This window comes from Lepisosteus oculatus, chromosome 2 (genome assembly GCF_040954835.1).
Source record: "Lepisosteus oculatus isolate fLepOcu1 chromosome 2, fLepOcu1.hap2, whole genome shotgun sequence".
Taxonomy (NCBI): domain Eukaryota; kingdom Metazoa; phylum Chordata; class Actinopteri; order Semionotiformes; family Lepisosteidae; genus Lepisosteus; species Lepisosteus oculatus.
The window spans coordinates 66,298,882-66,316,009 of NC_090697.1; the positions used below are offsets into that span (position 1 = coordinate 66,298,882).

The 17,128-nt window shown below is 49.6% G+C and overlaps 1 protein-coding gene across 1 annotated transcript; it reads right to left on the bottom strand.

Moving 5' to 3' along the window:
* Window positions 1-326: 326 nt before the first annotated feature.
* tktb (transketolase b) lies at window positions 327-14,288 on the bottom strand. The gene is made up of 14 exons (XM_006625581.3): window positions 14,002-14,288; window positions 11,919-12,036; window positions 10,202-10,315; window positions 9,356-9,453; window positions 8,242-8,433; window positions 7,441-7,568; window positions 6,714-6,907; window positions 6,020-6,184; window positions 5,491-5,647; window positions 5,252-5,382; window positions 4,130-4,213; window positions 3,545-3,641; window positions 2,856-2,975; window positions 327-2,193 (listed from the first exon to the last, which is right to left on the bottom strand). Exons 1-14 carry the CDS (start codon window positions 14,106-14,108, stop codon window positions 2,021-2,023), a joined length of 1,878 nt encoding a protein of 625 aa, XP_006625644.1. The 5' UTR covers window positions 14,109-14,288; the 3' UTR covers window positions 327-2,020.
* Window positions 14,289-17,128: the final 2,840 nt, after the last annotated feature.

Consider the following 17,128-nt stretch of genomic DNA (forward strand, 5'->3'; position numbering starts at 1 on the left):
AAATTGCAGCACCTGGAGGAAACCCACTCAACCCTGGGAGAACATGCAAACTCCACACAGACAGTACCCTGGGGTCTGGGATTGAGGCCAGGGCCCCAGAACTGCGAGGCAGCCGTACTAACTCTGCATGCGTAAGGATCATTATAACCAGCAGCCAATGCAAACCCCACTCAGCAATGAGGCCAGATGGGATTGGCACTAATTCAGAACCTCTCACTCACACAGTATTGAATAGAAAACATCTTTCAAACACAGCCTGAGAGGGAAGAGAAGGACTTCAGACTGTCCAGGAATTAAAGGAGTAAAAACAAGACCTCAAGGGAAACTTGACTCAAACTCTTTATTCACTATAAACCACATCAGTGTAGCACAAGCGATGCTCGTTAGCTCAAGATGACTTTGACCAGTAACAAAAACTCCCACCCCCCCCCAACACTCACAGACCAGCAGCACACATGCTCTGCCCTGCCTGAAGCAACAGCACTCACAGAGGAGTCCCCCGTGAACTCAGGGAGAACATGCAAACTCCACACAGTCTGCCCTGATCGAGAAAGCAGCACTCACAGCAGCGTTCATAGGAGTAAAGGGAAGGAAGACCAAAGAATTCAACCACCAGTTTTAGCTAAATACAGATTAAGACTCTATGGAACAGCAGCTTAAAAAAAAACATTCAGAACCCTGCAGGTAAAAATACAGATTTTAACGTACTTATTTCCATGAACTACCCTCGTGTAACTGCGGTTTTGAAATCTTTGCCACACAGTCGCACAGCGCTTCAATGAAGCATTTTAGACAAGACAATGAGTTTCTTTAAAGCCTAGAGTGTAAACAACTACCAGAGGCTGGATAAAATATACAAGACAGAACAGGCTGCAGGTAACACAAACTTTGCAGGACACTGCTTTTTTTTGGAAGTACAGCAAACCTGCCTTTACCAAAATACTTCTGAGAAAAACAAATTATCCTAGGACTTTAGTGCAGAAAGTTTTTGCCAAAGAAACAGAATTATTAAATATTTAGGCCTCCTTGAGAACAACGGTTAGGTGTTAGAGACCGCTAAAGAAAACACACTGTCCCCCTTTTTAACACAGCGCTGGTTTCTGACAGAGGCAACAGGGAGTTTGGAACACTGGCGGAGAGGCCTTTTAAGACAACTAGAAATGTCATGGAATGAGTCCTTTATCAAGAACTGGCATTTTAAAAGCAAGAATAAACGGAATGTTACACTTTTATTCAGCTGAACCGTAACACAGCAGTGACGTGGAGGAAAGGAAGGGCTCTTTCTTGAGAGTTATGGAACAGGGAGAAGTGGAATGAAAGTTAACTGTAGAAGAGGTGGGTGACCAGTGACAGGAGCCCTGGGTCATGGCTATGTTGCCACAGGGTATATAGAGATAGTTCAGGGTCCAGCAGAGATTTCTTCTGCTTTACTTTCAGCTATCATTCCCCTAAAGATCACAGGGGAAAACCCATTGTACGCTGTCGCACTGGAAGGAATGTGCAGCTTCAGCTGCCCTGCAAAGCCACCACTGGACTAACTAAGCAGGGGGCAAGACCGGAAACCATGTACTGTACACTGCTGCTGAAAAAGTCAAACTGACGTTTTCAATAAAGACGGCAGTGTGTGTGTGTGTGTAGGTTTCTTCCCCTTCATTTGCAGGAAGGAACTGTGCAGCCCAACCCATGAACTCAGTGTGATGCTTCTCTGGTAGTGCACTGCTGTTCCCCGGGTTCATCTAGGAAAACTACCTGGTGAGAGTCAGAAAGAGGATTTGAAAGGCGAAGACAGTGGCGGATCCTGCTGCAGAGATCTAGGCCTCCCCTGCAAGCGGATTCTAACTCAAGGGTGGGGGGACGCTACGCACATACACTGGCCAAGCGCCGAGTGCTCCGAAAGCACGAGGAAGAGAGCCACTTCACTCAGGAGGGACCAGGCTATGTTTGTGGGGACGCTAAGGAATAGAGAGGTGGAGGGGAGCTGCCCCGGACCCACGCGTGGAAAGGGGGACCCCGCGTGCCCTCAGTTGGCGAAGGTGGATCTGACGGCAGCGACGATGCACTTGGCGCTGATGCCGTGGTAGTCCAGCAGCTCGGTGGGCTTGCCGCTCCGGGGCACCCCCGTCACCGCCAGCCGCTGCACCACGACGCCCGGCTCCTCGGCCACCGCGGCGCACACCGCCTCGCCCAGGCCACCTGCAGGGACACAGCACACGCGTCAGGAGCGGACTGGGGGGCTCCGGGCCAGCGCCCAGGCACAATCAATCGCAGACCCACAGCCAGCCACAAGGGGGAGACAAGTCTCAAAAAAACAAGGTACAGCAGCAGCTCACACACAATGAATACAGTGTGCCTTAGGAGGCAGCTCGCTATTAATATGTGGGCACCTTTCCTTTTACACTACTTGACTTCATGTACTTAATACCTCTCAGAGGATAGGTTTAGAACACCTTTTCTTTATTTTTGAGTACTCGACTGCTTAAAGTTTCCCCACACAAATACATCTTAGCGGAACAGTAAGCTTTTCCTAAACCCAAGCACCAGCCTCAATCCTTGGTTTAGAAAAAAAATTATTTCCTTGAACTCAGGAGTTTGGCCTACTGCCACAGATCCGACACGTTTGTACAGAGTCTTGGAAGGTGAAAATGCACATTTGTGCCCAACACCACAGACCACTGCAGATGGGAAGCGAGCTTTCTGCATCCCACAGGGCCTGCATACGCATCGCCACAGCCCAGGGCACTCTGAGTGGAAACTGGAGACTGGCATCGATGCTAGGAGTCTGAGACCAGGGTCAAAACCACACAAGAGGGCTTTCTGTCCTTAACCCAGCCCAGTTCCTTCCTCCGCGCCCCTACCCTCACGATAGTGGTCCTCCACGGTGATGATCCTGCCCCCCGTCGCGCGGGCGCTGGAGACGATGGTCTCGGCGTCCAGGGGCTTGATGGTGAAGGGGTCGATCACACGGATGTGGACACCTAAGGCCGGGCAAGAGAGAAGGTCAATAGGCCCACCATGCACGTCATGATCTCAATCACCCCAGGGGTGACCGCAGGGGCAGAACAGCGGGGTGGGGGCCGATCAGCCCTGGTCAGTGTGTTCATCACACACCTGACTGCACACCCAACCCAAAGCCATGGGACAGTTATTAATGTTTTATATGGGCATTCGGACAAACTGAAAGGATGTGATTTTGAACACAAGCATAATGTGCACTCCATATAAATTAAATGCACTGGCTTGAATCCCAATTCTTTGATTATAGCTACATATACAGACAAAATTACACAATGGGATATGGGTACGACTTATCATATACATGTTTATTTCAAAAGCACCTTTCCTCACAATGCTCTTGAAGTAGAAGCTCGAGTACTGAACTAGTAAAAGTCATCTTTTTGATGGGCAGTTATGTCTTTGTGTTCTACAGCTACTGCATTTCTAGGAGCGCCTCTGCATAGCCCTCACAATACTACAGGAACTATTTGGATCCCGGCACCACTGTGCAGAGGTCACACCACAGCCCGCCAGCAGGTGGCCCTCTTACCTTCCTTGGCGAGCTCATCTGCAGCAGCCAGAGCCTCGTGCAGTGTCACTCCAGCCCCGATGACAGTGACTTTGTCGCTGTCGCTCTTCCGCACGACCTGTCAAAACGCACTCATGTCAGGGCTGGGTCCACCGCAGGGCACAGACTGAAGCACTGTCTGACCACAGGTGGGGTGAAGTTTACTGCTGAAGTTTTATAGGAGGCGCAGAGCAGATTCAGGGCTCAAACAAAGGATTGTGCATTTAAGTCCCGGATTCCCTGAAACCATATTTCTGTTCATTTCTATTAATCCGTTCAGCCCAAAGTCCTTTCTGGTGCTAAGTCAAGGAGCTGGCACTGCATTTATAACATTTACAGTATTTTGGCAATCTGAAGCAAACCTTGTAAGAGCAGCTGGGCAAACTGGAAACCAGTGTACTGTTCAAAGATTAAACCCATTTGTTACCGTGCCATAAAAAGCAAAACCTCCTTACCGATCCCCCACCAATCTTTGTTTATTGGTACCTCCAGTTAGAGACGTGCCATTACACCTACAGAAACCCAGAACCCTGCACCACAGTCCTCCCCACGGCCCCGGTTTCTCACCTTGGCGTGTCCCACTTCAAACTTCTCCCCTGGGGAATAGATCACCGCAGTGTCTGGGCGGCTGGTTCGAATGAAGCAGATTCCCTGGGAACAGGAGAAGGCAAGGTCAGTCAGGGGTCAAAAGCTCACTCCCAGGCCACCACAGTCACTAGTGGGATACTGAACCAGAACAGGGCCAACAAGGGATCTGGCCTCAAAGAGTGAGCATCTGGTCATTAAAACAATTGTCAGAGGGAGATCAGTTTCAGAACTTGTTTTTCAAAAGAACACCAACACTACTTGTAGTGCAGGAAAACAATTTATAACATGGATTTTTTTTCCCCATGTCCTGAGCAAAAACAGAGGAAGCATTTTACTTTTAATGTTTTAAAAGGAAGAAGTGCTTAAAAAGGAGACGGCAACACTTTGGATTCTAAAACAGTTCTCCAATCAGATCAGTTAAAGTCTTCAAGTTCAGCTTCTGAACTGGTGAGCCCAAGGTGTGATTTTAACCTTTGCATTTGGAGTCTTGAAGGACCTTTTAATTAGGTTTGCTCAGGGTCTCACTACAGTAAGATGGTAGATCTCTTCTGAGCCACATTCCCCAGAAAGCAGTGGGGATTGACCTGTGCTCAGTCACCTGACCAGTTGGAGCAAGACGACTGGTCGGGTCACAATTCAAAACCAGGAAGCAACAGGCTCCATTATGTGCTGAAAGAAGGAGCAAGGAGCCTCAGACCAACTGGCCTACAAGACATTTTGACAGTTTTAAAATAAGACTTGTATTTATCCTATGTATTCAAGTGGCTTAGCTGCCCAGTTATGTACCTTAAGAGACAAACAGAAGACTGTTCAAAGAGGAGCTGTGGATTTTTTCACTTTAGAAGTTTAATCTAACCGACTACAGAAATGTTTTCTGTATGTACCGATTTCCCAGAGACCTGCTTCAGATATCAAGATGTAACTGCTGCCACACTGTGCCCCCCTGTTGTGTCTTATATAATAAATGAGAAGGGTGGAGGAATCGACACCTGGGCCAGCCAGTAGTCAGGTTCCCATTACAGGGAATAAATTGTTAAGGACGTGAATGACAATCACAGTTCAGCGCCAGCAGCAAGCTTGAGTGGTTTCCGGTCTGAGTACCTTTGTGTTGGCAGCAAGCTCCACTGCCTTCTCCGTGGAGACGGCGTCGCTGGGGTAGAAGACCGTGCAGGTGGGGATGGCACGGAACATCGCCAAGTCCTCCAGCGCCATCTGAGAGGGCCCGTCCTCACCTGGGCCCAACACGGGAAACAATCGTCAAAAACAAATTGCCCTGGAAACTCCGAATTGGAAAGCTGCAGTGCGACCTCCTCTCCACCAGGGGGAGGCATTCCCCATACCGATGGACACGCCGCAGTGGGAGCCGGCGAGGTTGACGTTGGACTGGGAGATGGCTGCCATGCGGATGTGGTCATAGGCGCGGGAGAAGAAGGCGGCGAAAGTGCTGGCGAAGGAGACGGTGCGATCGCGGGTGGCACAGCCAATCGCCACGCTCACCTGGGAGACGAGAAGACGGTTTAACAGGAAGGGAAATAGGAGCAGAATTCAAGCAAATGGCGAGCCCCAATGTGAGGAAAAGGCATGGCAGAATAGAGCACCTCATCTTATCCTGAAATTGTTCTTACTGCATGCACAGATCTAGACGTTTATGTGCTAGACAACCAAATCACTACGTGCCAGCTTCAACAACACAGTCACTAGTGTGACAAAACTACTTTCAATTAACACTGGTAAACGGGATTAATTGTAGGCCAGACTGTGCATTTTTAAAAAGCTAGTCTTCTCCCCCAAACACAGGTTAGTTTCTTCAGCCCTCAAGCTCACTGGATGATGGCCCTCGCTGTCCGACAGCAGGCCAATGTCACCCACCATGTTCTGCTCGGCGATGAAGCACTCGATGTAGCGGTCGGGGTGGGCCTTCTTGAAGATGTCCGAGAAGGTGGAGTTCTTGGTGTCGCCGTCCAGCGCCACCACTCGCCCGCTGGCCTCCCCTAACTTGGCCAGGGCCAGCCCGTATGCGCGGCGGGTGGCCATCTGGGAAGACAGACACCGAGCACAAGCCTCAGTCGGCCATTTTCCCCACGTTTCCTTGCACAGACTCTCTGCACAGCTGTGCCTTGTTAGAATACCCCATTCCTCCTTGGCAGGTGGTTCTCAGAGGGCCTTCATGGCATGAATATCCATCGCCATGAGCAGTCTGCACCAGGCCATGTACATACAAGGCCAAGCTAGCAGGCCCTGCGCTGCAACTGATCTTAGGCCAGACAAGCATAACTCAAAGCTGTTCAACAGAATCCAGCTGTGCTGCTTTTTCTTAACCTCCTTCACCTTTTTTTCTGCACATCTATGAATGGTGCATTTCCATGTAACAAAGCAATCCCACCGAGTGTGGAACAAGCTACCTGGCAATGTTGTTAAAGCTGAAACCCTGTTTCTCCCTCCCCCACACAAAACAGCTGGATGAGATCCTCAGATCAATGAGCCCTAAACTACCCACCAGGCCAGGTAGGTTAAGCCCAGTCTCGTTAGTCCCTAACCAACTAGGTTTCATGACTGTGCCCACCTTGTCGCCAATCTTGAAGGCAGGAGGGGAAGGCATGACGATATTGGAGATGTCCACTGGAGGAGCGTCCTCTGCTGGCTGCTCGGGGGACAGCGGCTTGTTGGTCTGGATCAGGCTCTGCAGGTCTGCCAGCAGTGCCTCCACGCGGTCCTTGGGAATGGGCTTGCCGTGCCAGTTCTCTGCGTTCTCAATACCTGGGAGCACGGCCAGAAACAGGGAATGCCAGTTAGCAAATTGCTGAAGATGCGCTCTTAAGTAACTTAAGAGGAACAGAAGCAAGGGAAAATGGACATTTCAAAATGATCCCCTGCTATAAACATCTATTTTATTTTTGTTATACTTTTTTCCCCCCACATCCTCTGCTTGCAGCTACCAACACCACGACCGCACACGGGGGAGAATGAGGAAGTATAGGTAGACTGAGCCCTGAGCCAATTCTTTCAAAAAAAAAAACACAGGCAGTACAGCCCCATTCTGGAGGATCAAAGTTGATTGGTCACAGGGGTCAAGGTCGCTGAGCACATCGACTAATCCCACCCTACCCCATCATTATACGTCCAGTTGTGTGCCCCCTTTTGAGTTATCTCTGGCACAGCCAGTAACAGAAGAGCCTCCACTCAAAGCCACGGTCACAGAGTTTAACCTGCTCTTGAGCGAGTACCTTTACAGTGAACGATTCATCACAAGCCAGACCGGATACGTAGTACATGATCCAAAAGCACCTGACCTTTGAGCCCTTTGCCCTTGAAGGTCTTGGCCACGATGGCGGTGGGCTTTTCCTTGACCTGCTTGGCCTGCCACAGCGCCTTGCACAGCTCTTCCACATCGTGCCCATCCACCACGTAGGTGTTCCAGCTGCAAGACACCCACATCTTGCTCGGGAAACGAGTTCTTAAATGGAACCCCAGATTTCACCAAGAACTGACCAAGCCAAATGGACAAACTCACTTCTAAAATTGCAGGAGGCTTTTAAACTTCCCTTATAAATATTCACCCAATTGAAGGGACCTGCAAACAAGTGGTTCACCGTATCTTTAGTGTCTCCTGCTTCTAACATTCAGGAGGAATGAGAATCTGGACATCATGACTAGGAAGCCCTGCTACAGACTGCAGATGGCCTTATGAACACAGGCAACAGGGTACATTACACCTGGCAAGGAAAACTGCTCAGATAAGCAGGAGGTATCTTGATAAAGAACTAAATCAAGAACACTCACTGAATAATTTGTATTTCCACCACTATGTAACTCCTTTTTCCAACCCTTATTAACCAAACATTTGTGTGCCAAGGATCTTGGCCTTTGATAAAATCTCTTAATTTACCCCCTGAAAACACACAAGCACAACTCTCCCTGTGAAATCCCCTGAAAGACTCCAGTATTGAAACAGGAGCCCTTTTTTGGGTTGGGTTGGATCAATCACCATTCTGAACACAAAAACAGATTAAGGTGCATACACAACGTGTCATGTCATTGGGCATCCAGCCCCCCCCCCTCGCCAGAGTTGGGGTCCCCCGGCCCCCGCTCACCCGAAGGCTTCACAGCGCTTGCGGTACACCTCGGTGTCGTGCTGCAGGGGGGCGGGCTCGCTCTGGCCCAGCCGGTTGACGTCGAAAATGGCCACCAGGTTGTCCAGGTTGTAGAAGGAGGCGAAGGCCATGGCCTCCCACACAGACCCTTCCGACGACTCTCCGTCGCCCAGCAGGCAGTACACGCGGTAACTGAGCAGAAGAAAAACCGTGTTGGCAAGCAAGAGGAGGCCCACCTGCATTGAGCTGAGAGGAAAGAGAGCGGCCAGAAGCCGCTATCCCGCTCCCGTGGAGTCCCAATGCTCCAACTACAGCATTCCCAATCCCAAACTTTCCTACTGGATCTGACACTAAGGTCTTCCCATCCTTCCAGACTTCTCTCTGACCACTATCCCCATCCCCCCTCTTCTCTTCCAAGAAAAGCAGTTCAACACAGGAACAGCAGCGCCAGAGCTACCCACAATGCAACACAAAGCCCTTTACTGAAGCCCTGACTGAAAGCTTGTCTAACACTGCTTGGTCTTACACGGCCTACTCTCTACACAACAGCTCCCCATCTGCAGGATGAACAATTGTTAGCTGTATATTCAAAAGTCGGCCATTGACCGCTTTTTGTCTTCTACACCCAAGAGGGCCTTTATGTTTTTCTCACACCTCGGCTCACAGCTACAAACCCTGCAGGAGGAGTAGGCAGGGTCGCCCCAAGCAGAGGACCACTGCTGACTGCAGGGGAGACACCTCCCTTGACGACAGCTCGGCAAGCCTGCAAGCAGGCAGGTCACAGCGGGGCGCTGTGTCGCTAAGAGCGGAGAGAACTCTTGTAATATAACCCCCACCCAACCCTCAGCAGCGCTTAGACCCCCGTCTACTGCTTATAGTGGATTAGTAACACGACCCAAGCTCGAACCCCAGGTCGTAAAGCTCAACCTGTGCCAAGACCAGCATTTTTACTAGTTGAGCCACGCAGGAGCCCCACAGTCTTACTGGTGCTGCCCCATTCCTTCCCAACCTTCCTTTCGAAAGCAACGGGTTGGACGCCGGGGCACCCAGGCTTGACCAGAGAAGACGGCACTGGACGCCCTCAACCACGCAGGAGCGAGCGGCGGGGCCGTACCTGGCCTTGTCGAAGTGTTTGCCCGTGTAGGCCATCCCGCAGGCCGCGCCCAGACCCTGCCCCAGCGACCCCGTGGCGACGTCAACAAAGGCCAGTTTCTGCAGAGAGACAGGCGAAGGGAACTTCGATTATACACACGCAGAGCAGCTTCAACGGATGCATCTACTACGTGCCTTCGTTAACCCCGCAAGAGATCACTGCAGCAACTGCAGCACGAGGCTGGTTTGGATTTTGACACCAGCGCCCGTTCCACCTGCAATCCAGTCGGCCAGCGGACAAGACTGGGAGGGAAGTGTCAAGTGTCCCGCCAGTCCTCCCAGGTTCTTCTCCATGTCCAGTCTGTGGTGGGCCCATCGGCAGGGGAGGTACCACAGCAGCAAATCTATCTCCAAATCCCATAGCACCCCGCTCACTTTCCCCCACTAGAAACAGGAATCGCTCCTGCCGGTAGTATTCCAAGGTGCAAAGAATATTGTCATTTTCATATTGAAGGGCCTCAGAAGGTCATAGTTAAACTGTTCTTTTATACTTTTCTAGCTGCAATAACTCTGCGACTTGGAATAATGAGAGTACGTAATCCAGCAGGGTGGCTCCAGGAGTTATTGTTACTGGCCTGACGGGATAGGAGTGCTAGAGGGCCCGGGTCTGCAGGTCTCTCTTCATCTCAACTCCCCAACACCTGAAAAGCTTGGGGAATCAGGTCCCATGAAGCCCACAGTGCGGTGATGTAGGCGAGGAAGATCTTAAGAGTCACCTGCCCCCCAGGACCAGGACTGCCCCCCTCATTCCCAGGGGTCTCTGGCTTTACCAGCGCTCAGCACCAACGGGGAGGCGGGCGTCACTCACAGGAGTCGGGTGTCCCTCCAGGTCGCAGTCGAACTTGCGCAGGTTCAGCAGATCCGCCTCCTTGACGTATCCAGCCTCGGCCCAGGCGGCGTACAGGATAGGAGCAGCATGACCCTGCACAGGGGGCGAGGGGCAAAGGTCAGCTGACAAGAGGCACTAATCCGATCAATACAGCATCGTCTTGTTTGTGACCTTTACGAGCCTTCGAGGTTAAGAACATAGATGCAGACACAAAGCACTACACTGTATTTGTTACCTCCCCCAGCAATGAATAATCCCCCACTATACCCACTGGTCACACCAAGGTTATTAATTTTTTTAAATGAATTTAAAGCTACAAATTGAATTATAAGAGCACGTGTTCTGATTAAAGACAGCACTGTGGCGCAGTGGTTTGCTTTGCTGGAACCTTGGGTTCAATTTCACACCGGGGATGCCATCTGTGTGGATTTCCCCATGTGTTCTCATGGAATTCTACCAGGTGCTTCTGTTTCCTCCCACAGTCCAAAGACATGCTGGTAGGTTAACTGGCCCTGTCCGTCTCTGGCCTGCCATGCTCCTATTGCTTTCTGGGATAGGCTCTGGCGCCCCCACCACCTTAAATCGGATATGTGACTATTGAAAGTGACGTGATCCTAACATTCCTGGGATAGCGTTTCACCTGCAGTGTGAAAAATAGATATTATGTAACACTTCTGACACAGAACTCATGAGAAAGCAACTGCCACCTTCCTCCTTTAACCCAGCAGGTGATGTGCCACACTTCCTGTTACAAGTGGACAACTGCTTGGCGCTACAACAGATCATGTACACACGAAAAAGAGAAATGTTGTAAAATAAGACATGGAGAATGCTACTGTGCATTTCTGCCCAAAACTCATTTAATACACTAGTTAGGTCCTCCAGGACAGGAGCTGGGGCCCCGCACACCTGCTGGCCTGGTCCAGCTGAGCTCTTAGTTCAGAGAAACACCACCGAGTCAAGTAAGAGCTCAGCTGTGGAACTTTTTTAACGCTCTTAAATACGGTGTAGGCTCCCTTTTAACTACTGCATTTTACGAATGGCAAAATTCTTCACTTGGGAGTAGAAAATATAACTTGCAAATGCTGCCGTCGAGCAATTAATTAGCCGTGTGTGGTGAGAGCTATCAGTGGGGAGGAGAAAAGAAGAACATGACTGGTCAAGGCCAGAGGAAAATTTGGCTAGGACCCTGAGGTAACACCCCTACTCTTTCTAACCAACATCATGGGATTTTTAATGACCACAGAGTGAAGACCTCAGTTTTATGTCTCAACTAAAGGGTAGCGCCTTTTTACGGTATAGTGTTCCTGTCACTATACAGGGGAATTAGGGCCCACATAGACCACAGGGTGAGCTCCCCCTTCTGGTCCCACTAACACCTCTTCCAGCAGCAACCTTAACTTTCCCAGGAGGTCTCCCTTCCTGATACTTGCCAGGCTGAGCTCCAGTGGGCTGCCAGCTGTGAGTTAAAAGTTGATAGAGCTATGGGCAAGTTACACTGGAATGAAAAGCAGCAAGCCGGTGGGCCTCCAGGACCCTGAATGCAAACCCTTGCCCCAGAGGGCATGTCTTCGGACAGGGGGATACCCAGGCTGGAGGAGTCATTTTGGCTAGGGTGAGGATCAGGATCCACCCCTCCAGCCGAAGATCCCGTTCCCCCAACCTCCCCGTGCACGCGGATGTGGCCACAGCCCACCTTGGACATGATGAAGCGGTCATTGTTGGGGTTGCGGGGGTCCGACGGCTTGTACTTCATGGTGTGGAAAAACAGGACCGACATGATCTCGGCAGCACTGCAGCAGGAGGTGGGGTGGCTGGAAAAGAGACAACGGACATCAGCTGGGAAGACCAGGAACATCCCGAGGAGCACCGCGTTCTGCCAGCTACCTGTAAAAAAGGCACCCAACTGCAAGACCTGAGCATGCACCCTGTTACATCAGGGGTCCCCAGTCCTGGCCCTGGAGGGCTTCCAGGTCTCTCTAAAGCAGCGGCACCTGCAGAGCTTGGGGAAGCAGGTAAACTGGCCCAGCTAAGCCAGTAATGACCCGATTCAGGTTCTTCTGAACCCAGCTGGACTGAAATCCTGCAGACACAGCAGCCCTCCCGGATAACCAGAATAGTGGGGACCCCCAAATTACCTTCCACCTGCCTCTCAGGACCCCAGGGGGCGCACACACACACACACACCGTCACCTGCTGGAAGAGCTGAAGCTGCTGCAAGTCCGACCCCATCAGACGCGCTCCGGTCACCTCCCACACCCCTGCAGCAACGGGCTCAGATTTGCAAGGCGTGTTGTGACAGAGCACGGGAGGTCAGGGTTTTGCAAGCTAACAGGAGAGGGGAGAGGGGCCAGCGAGCTGCCTGTAGATTGCAACAGAGGACAGCTACAGGGCTCCACAAACAGATCAGACAATTGCAACACAAGGGCCAAACTGATTTTTAACTAGCAAAGTGCAATCATCTCAAAGATAGTTCCAAAAATATGCCAAATTTGATTTTTCTGCTACAGTTCATAAGATAACAGGCTGCACAAGGGCTCCTCCAACTCAAACTGCTTCTTCTAGAGCACAGTATCTTCTACTGCATACAGCAATGCAGTTTTATGAGTCCAATTTTGATTTGCAACTTATCACTTTCTGAAGAGTGCCGATTAAAGGTAGTTCATTTTTTTTATAGAACTGAACCAACCTCCTGCTTCCCCTGCCTTCATAATATACTCTAACCTGCACTCACGGGGTCTTCCCAAAAATATTTACACACATCGTTCAGTATATATACATAGATTTATTTCACATCAACCTCCTCAAAACCGTGTATTGTCCAGGATTGACTGGCGCCAAAGCCTAATTACAGGGAAGGAGGACTTTCGAGAAATATGAAACGCTACAAGGAAGGAAGGAAGGAAAAACGAAGCACCTGCCCAATTCTGCAACTTTGGGATTTCTCAATCCTGCGTTTCCTCATCTTCAGTTTACAAAAGCCCTAGAGCGAAAATAATCGGTGGGATCGGTGCACACATGGTTACCAGTTAACGCTGGAGGAGCATAAAGTCACAATGCGGATTCAGTAACTCGCAAGGCGCAGGCCGACATTCATTTGCCAAGTCGCCAGATAAGAAAAGGGGGACGGAAATCATTCTAAAACTACAGTTCGGATCGCTTCGTGGCGAAGACTTTCGCTATTTTAACTCGATGAGGCGCAAAGGTGAAGACTGCTCGTACAAGGGCGACTTTCCACAGCCACGGAGCACCCCGTCACCACGTGACTCGACCCCTGCAAGTTCACAGCCGCACGGAGCGACCGACCTCGCCTCGCATGAGGATACGACACGGACCCCCTCCTAGGAAAAAAAAAACACTAAACTGAAAATGTGTTCTGTCTTGCAGAACTGTAAAGGTTTCGCACCAAGTCTGACAAAGTGCATGCAATAACGCCACCCGTTATTTAGAAGCGTTATTTGTTTTAGATTTTACATTTTATTTGATTCCATGCCTTTTGCTTAAAAGATAGAAAAGTACGGCACACGCGTAAGCAACGAGGATTTTGACTGTTTCTGTTATATGCACGTACGAACTGCACACCCACTACTCGAGGCTGAACTCGAAAAAAAATATCCGGTAGGCCCCACACTTGTCATTCATTCTCCTGTCTCCCTGCACAAAATGAAAATAACCATTTCAAGAGCCCAGAAAGAGCAGCAGAGCAGATTTCTACGTGAACGCAGACACACGGCCCTTCTCCCGTCGTAGGGGGATTAGGTCTCGAAGAGTTTCAGTACCCGGAGTTGGAGGCGCATGTCGCCTTGATGGAATGAATCCTCAGCTTGTTCGCCGTGTCTTTCAGCCCCTGCAGGGTCTTCTCGTCGGGCTTGTGGTAGCTGGCCATTTCCCTAGATTTGAGCTCCTCGGCGAGCGATTAATTAGCTTCGGTAACCGCAGAGAGATTAGAAGGCAGACCCAAACTCCACACGCCGTCAGCGGGCTAGTACAGATCCTCCACAGCAGGTAGGCTAGGCTCGGCAGAGACAGGCGAGGATTTCAGACGAGGTGTCTGCCGATCAGCCCTTTTTATCAGCTCCTTCCAGGGGGCGGGGTCTCCGGCGTGCAACTGCGTCACCCCATCTCGCTGGGTCAGAGCTCCGGACGGTCGCTCGTACCCTGACTCAGCGAGTTTACCATTTTGAAAATTTAACATCAAGTTTATCGTATGACTTCCCGATTGAAAGCCAAATTGTTTTACACACAGTAACCCCGCAGTGTATTTTTTTTCGCCCAGATAGCACTGATTTGGTCTAGATTTAAACTGCTTTCCTGCTACAGTCCATCCTTTATATAGACAGCAGTGTTTCTAGGACGTTGCAGTGCCGCGTCGATAATGCAGCATAGATTTGGAGAATAAAGGAAGCATTTTTAATTCACATAAGATAATTTGATAATAAGGACACCGTCATATTACTACAATCTTGCGTTTATGCAGAAATATGAAATATGGAAAGAGCAATGTACCATATTATTACCAAGAAGAAAAAAGGTATCAGTCTTTTCAGACAGTGCTTGTGATCCTATTCTGTCCACACACATACCTGCGAATCCATCTGTGTGGTGGGTTGACATTTTTGACTATAGAAGCATCTTTCTGCGGTCTTATTTGATTAATACTGTAAATTCTGAAACCACAACAGCTTTGTTTAATTGGTATTTTATCTGGGACCCCATTTGCCGCATTGCAGGAATCCTATACATTTCTTTTCCCAATGGCTTATGGCAAACCATGTCATGATCTGAAACAAGCTTCACTGTTGTCGATCTGGTGTTGCACTCTGTAACCTTTCTGTAGCTGTGGAACTGTAGCACTTCATTGCACTGATGGTGCAGACTGCCTAATAATAAAGATAGCTGCTACATGGATAATATCCATTTTATCCACCTACGTAGTTGGAGTAAAATCTGTCAATTCAACAAGCTTTCCTGTAGGAGTTATTTGACAGTAGCATTACCCATGGCAGCCAGGTTTCAGACGCTAGGCCAGGCTGGGCCTGGTCAGTCCTGGGATGGGAGACCTCCAGGGAAAAACCAGGTTGCTGTTGTAAGTGATGTTAGTGGACCAGTAGGTGGTGCTCTATCCCTCTGGACCTGTAATCTCAAACCAATGTCCCAGTGTATACACAGTGTGCTACAGGATGTGCCAACATCCAAATCAGACGTTACCTCATCAGCTCTCAGATGCTAGGCCAGGCTGGGCCTGGTCAGTACTGGGACGAGAGACCTCTAAGAAAACCAGCTTGCTCTCACAAGTCTACCAGTAGGGGGCACACTGGATCCCTGCAAATTCCTTGGCCCAGAATTTCAAAACCAGTAGCCAAGTATGAAGGCTAGGAACACTGTGCTGTAGGAGGTACTGTTCTATGGATAAGACATTGAAACTATTTATCTTTAAAGATCCTGTGTCACAGTTGGTAAGAGCAAGGGGTGTGAGCTCTGGTGTTAAATTCCACCAAATTGAAATTAAACCTCGCCAAGCTCCACACTTTAAATTCCTCCATCCGGTGCCTTATGGCAGGTGTCTTTATGCGTGGACGTGCAGAGTCATCTATTATATATAGCAGGTTATGATTATTTAGTATGCAATAAGCCCTATTCATGCAATTAATTACTAATGATTATAGTGACAGTAAAGTGAGGGACAGCGCTGTTCACTGTGCAGAGCTGAGCAGGCTGAGTCAGAATAAGCTGTTAATGACAGATGTCATCGGCATAGATGTCACTCAGGGAGAATCGCAGATAAGGGGGCCTGGCTGAGCCTGGGCAGCTGGCTCTGTTTAATCGGGCTCTCAGAGCAGTGAAATCAGGCAGCGAGGCTGCGAGGGGGTCGCCCCGAGAAAGGGGCGAGACGACAGATGAGTAGCAGAGTGGGGTTTCCCTGGTATGCTAAACGCTGCCCTGGCGCGGCCGGAATGTCACAGCTGCTCTGTCGGGAATGTACCGTCGCTGCCAAGCGCTTGCGGACACTTCGAGAGCCGCTGCGCTCAGTTCAGGACCCTCGCATAGTGCGAGGCTGCCGGCTTCTCACAGCGTTGATCGTTGTTCCCGAATCGTTTCGCGTTCGTGGTGAACACAAGGCAGGACGCTCCTGGGCTTATGTATTTTACACCAAAGCCAGAAGTCTTTGACCTTTCTCCCCAGTCTGAAACAAACTGCCTCTCCCCCCCTCCACGCACATCTAACATTGAACACTTTTCATCCTTTCGTCACCTCCCTGTTGTACGTAGCAGGTTTCTTTTTTATATAAAAAGCTGACCCTTCAATAATGGAATTTCTCTGCTTTAAAAAAAAGAACAGACCAAGTAAAAGAGGGGGGATGAGGAAGAGAAAAGGAGAAGGCTGAGAAAACAATTGTGTTGCCGACAAATTTTATAACACACTTGGCGCAGACGTGGAACCGAAGAGAAGCTCTCGCCCATTTCTGCAGAGCGACATCGAAAGACACTATGCGATAGATTTTGTGACCAAATAAAACGAGTATTAGAATAAGAATATTTCTTTAGCTTGTACTTTAAATATGTGCAGGAATAATATCTTGCACAGACAGAGAGATAATTCAGTTTAAACTATTTGAATGTTTTCTATTAATGGGGAGAATCTCATTTGAGTGGTTTTGAATTTGTTTTCTGGCGGCAGGTACACTGAAAGAACTGAAAGTCTGCTTTGTAATAAACACGATCAGTGAGGAGCTTGTGAAGGGTCTGCAAACAAAACCTAGTCCTTCACTTCACAACGTAGAAGAGAATTAGGAGCTCCTCAGGGGTGAGAAAACAGGGCTCTGCTTTACACAAAGAGGTGGTGGGTGTGTGGAACCAATAGCCCATCTCTGGAGATGCTGAAAAACTGGAGGGGGCCATGTGGGAT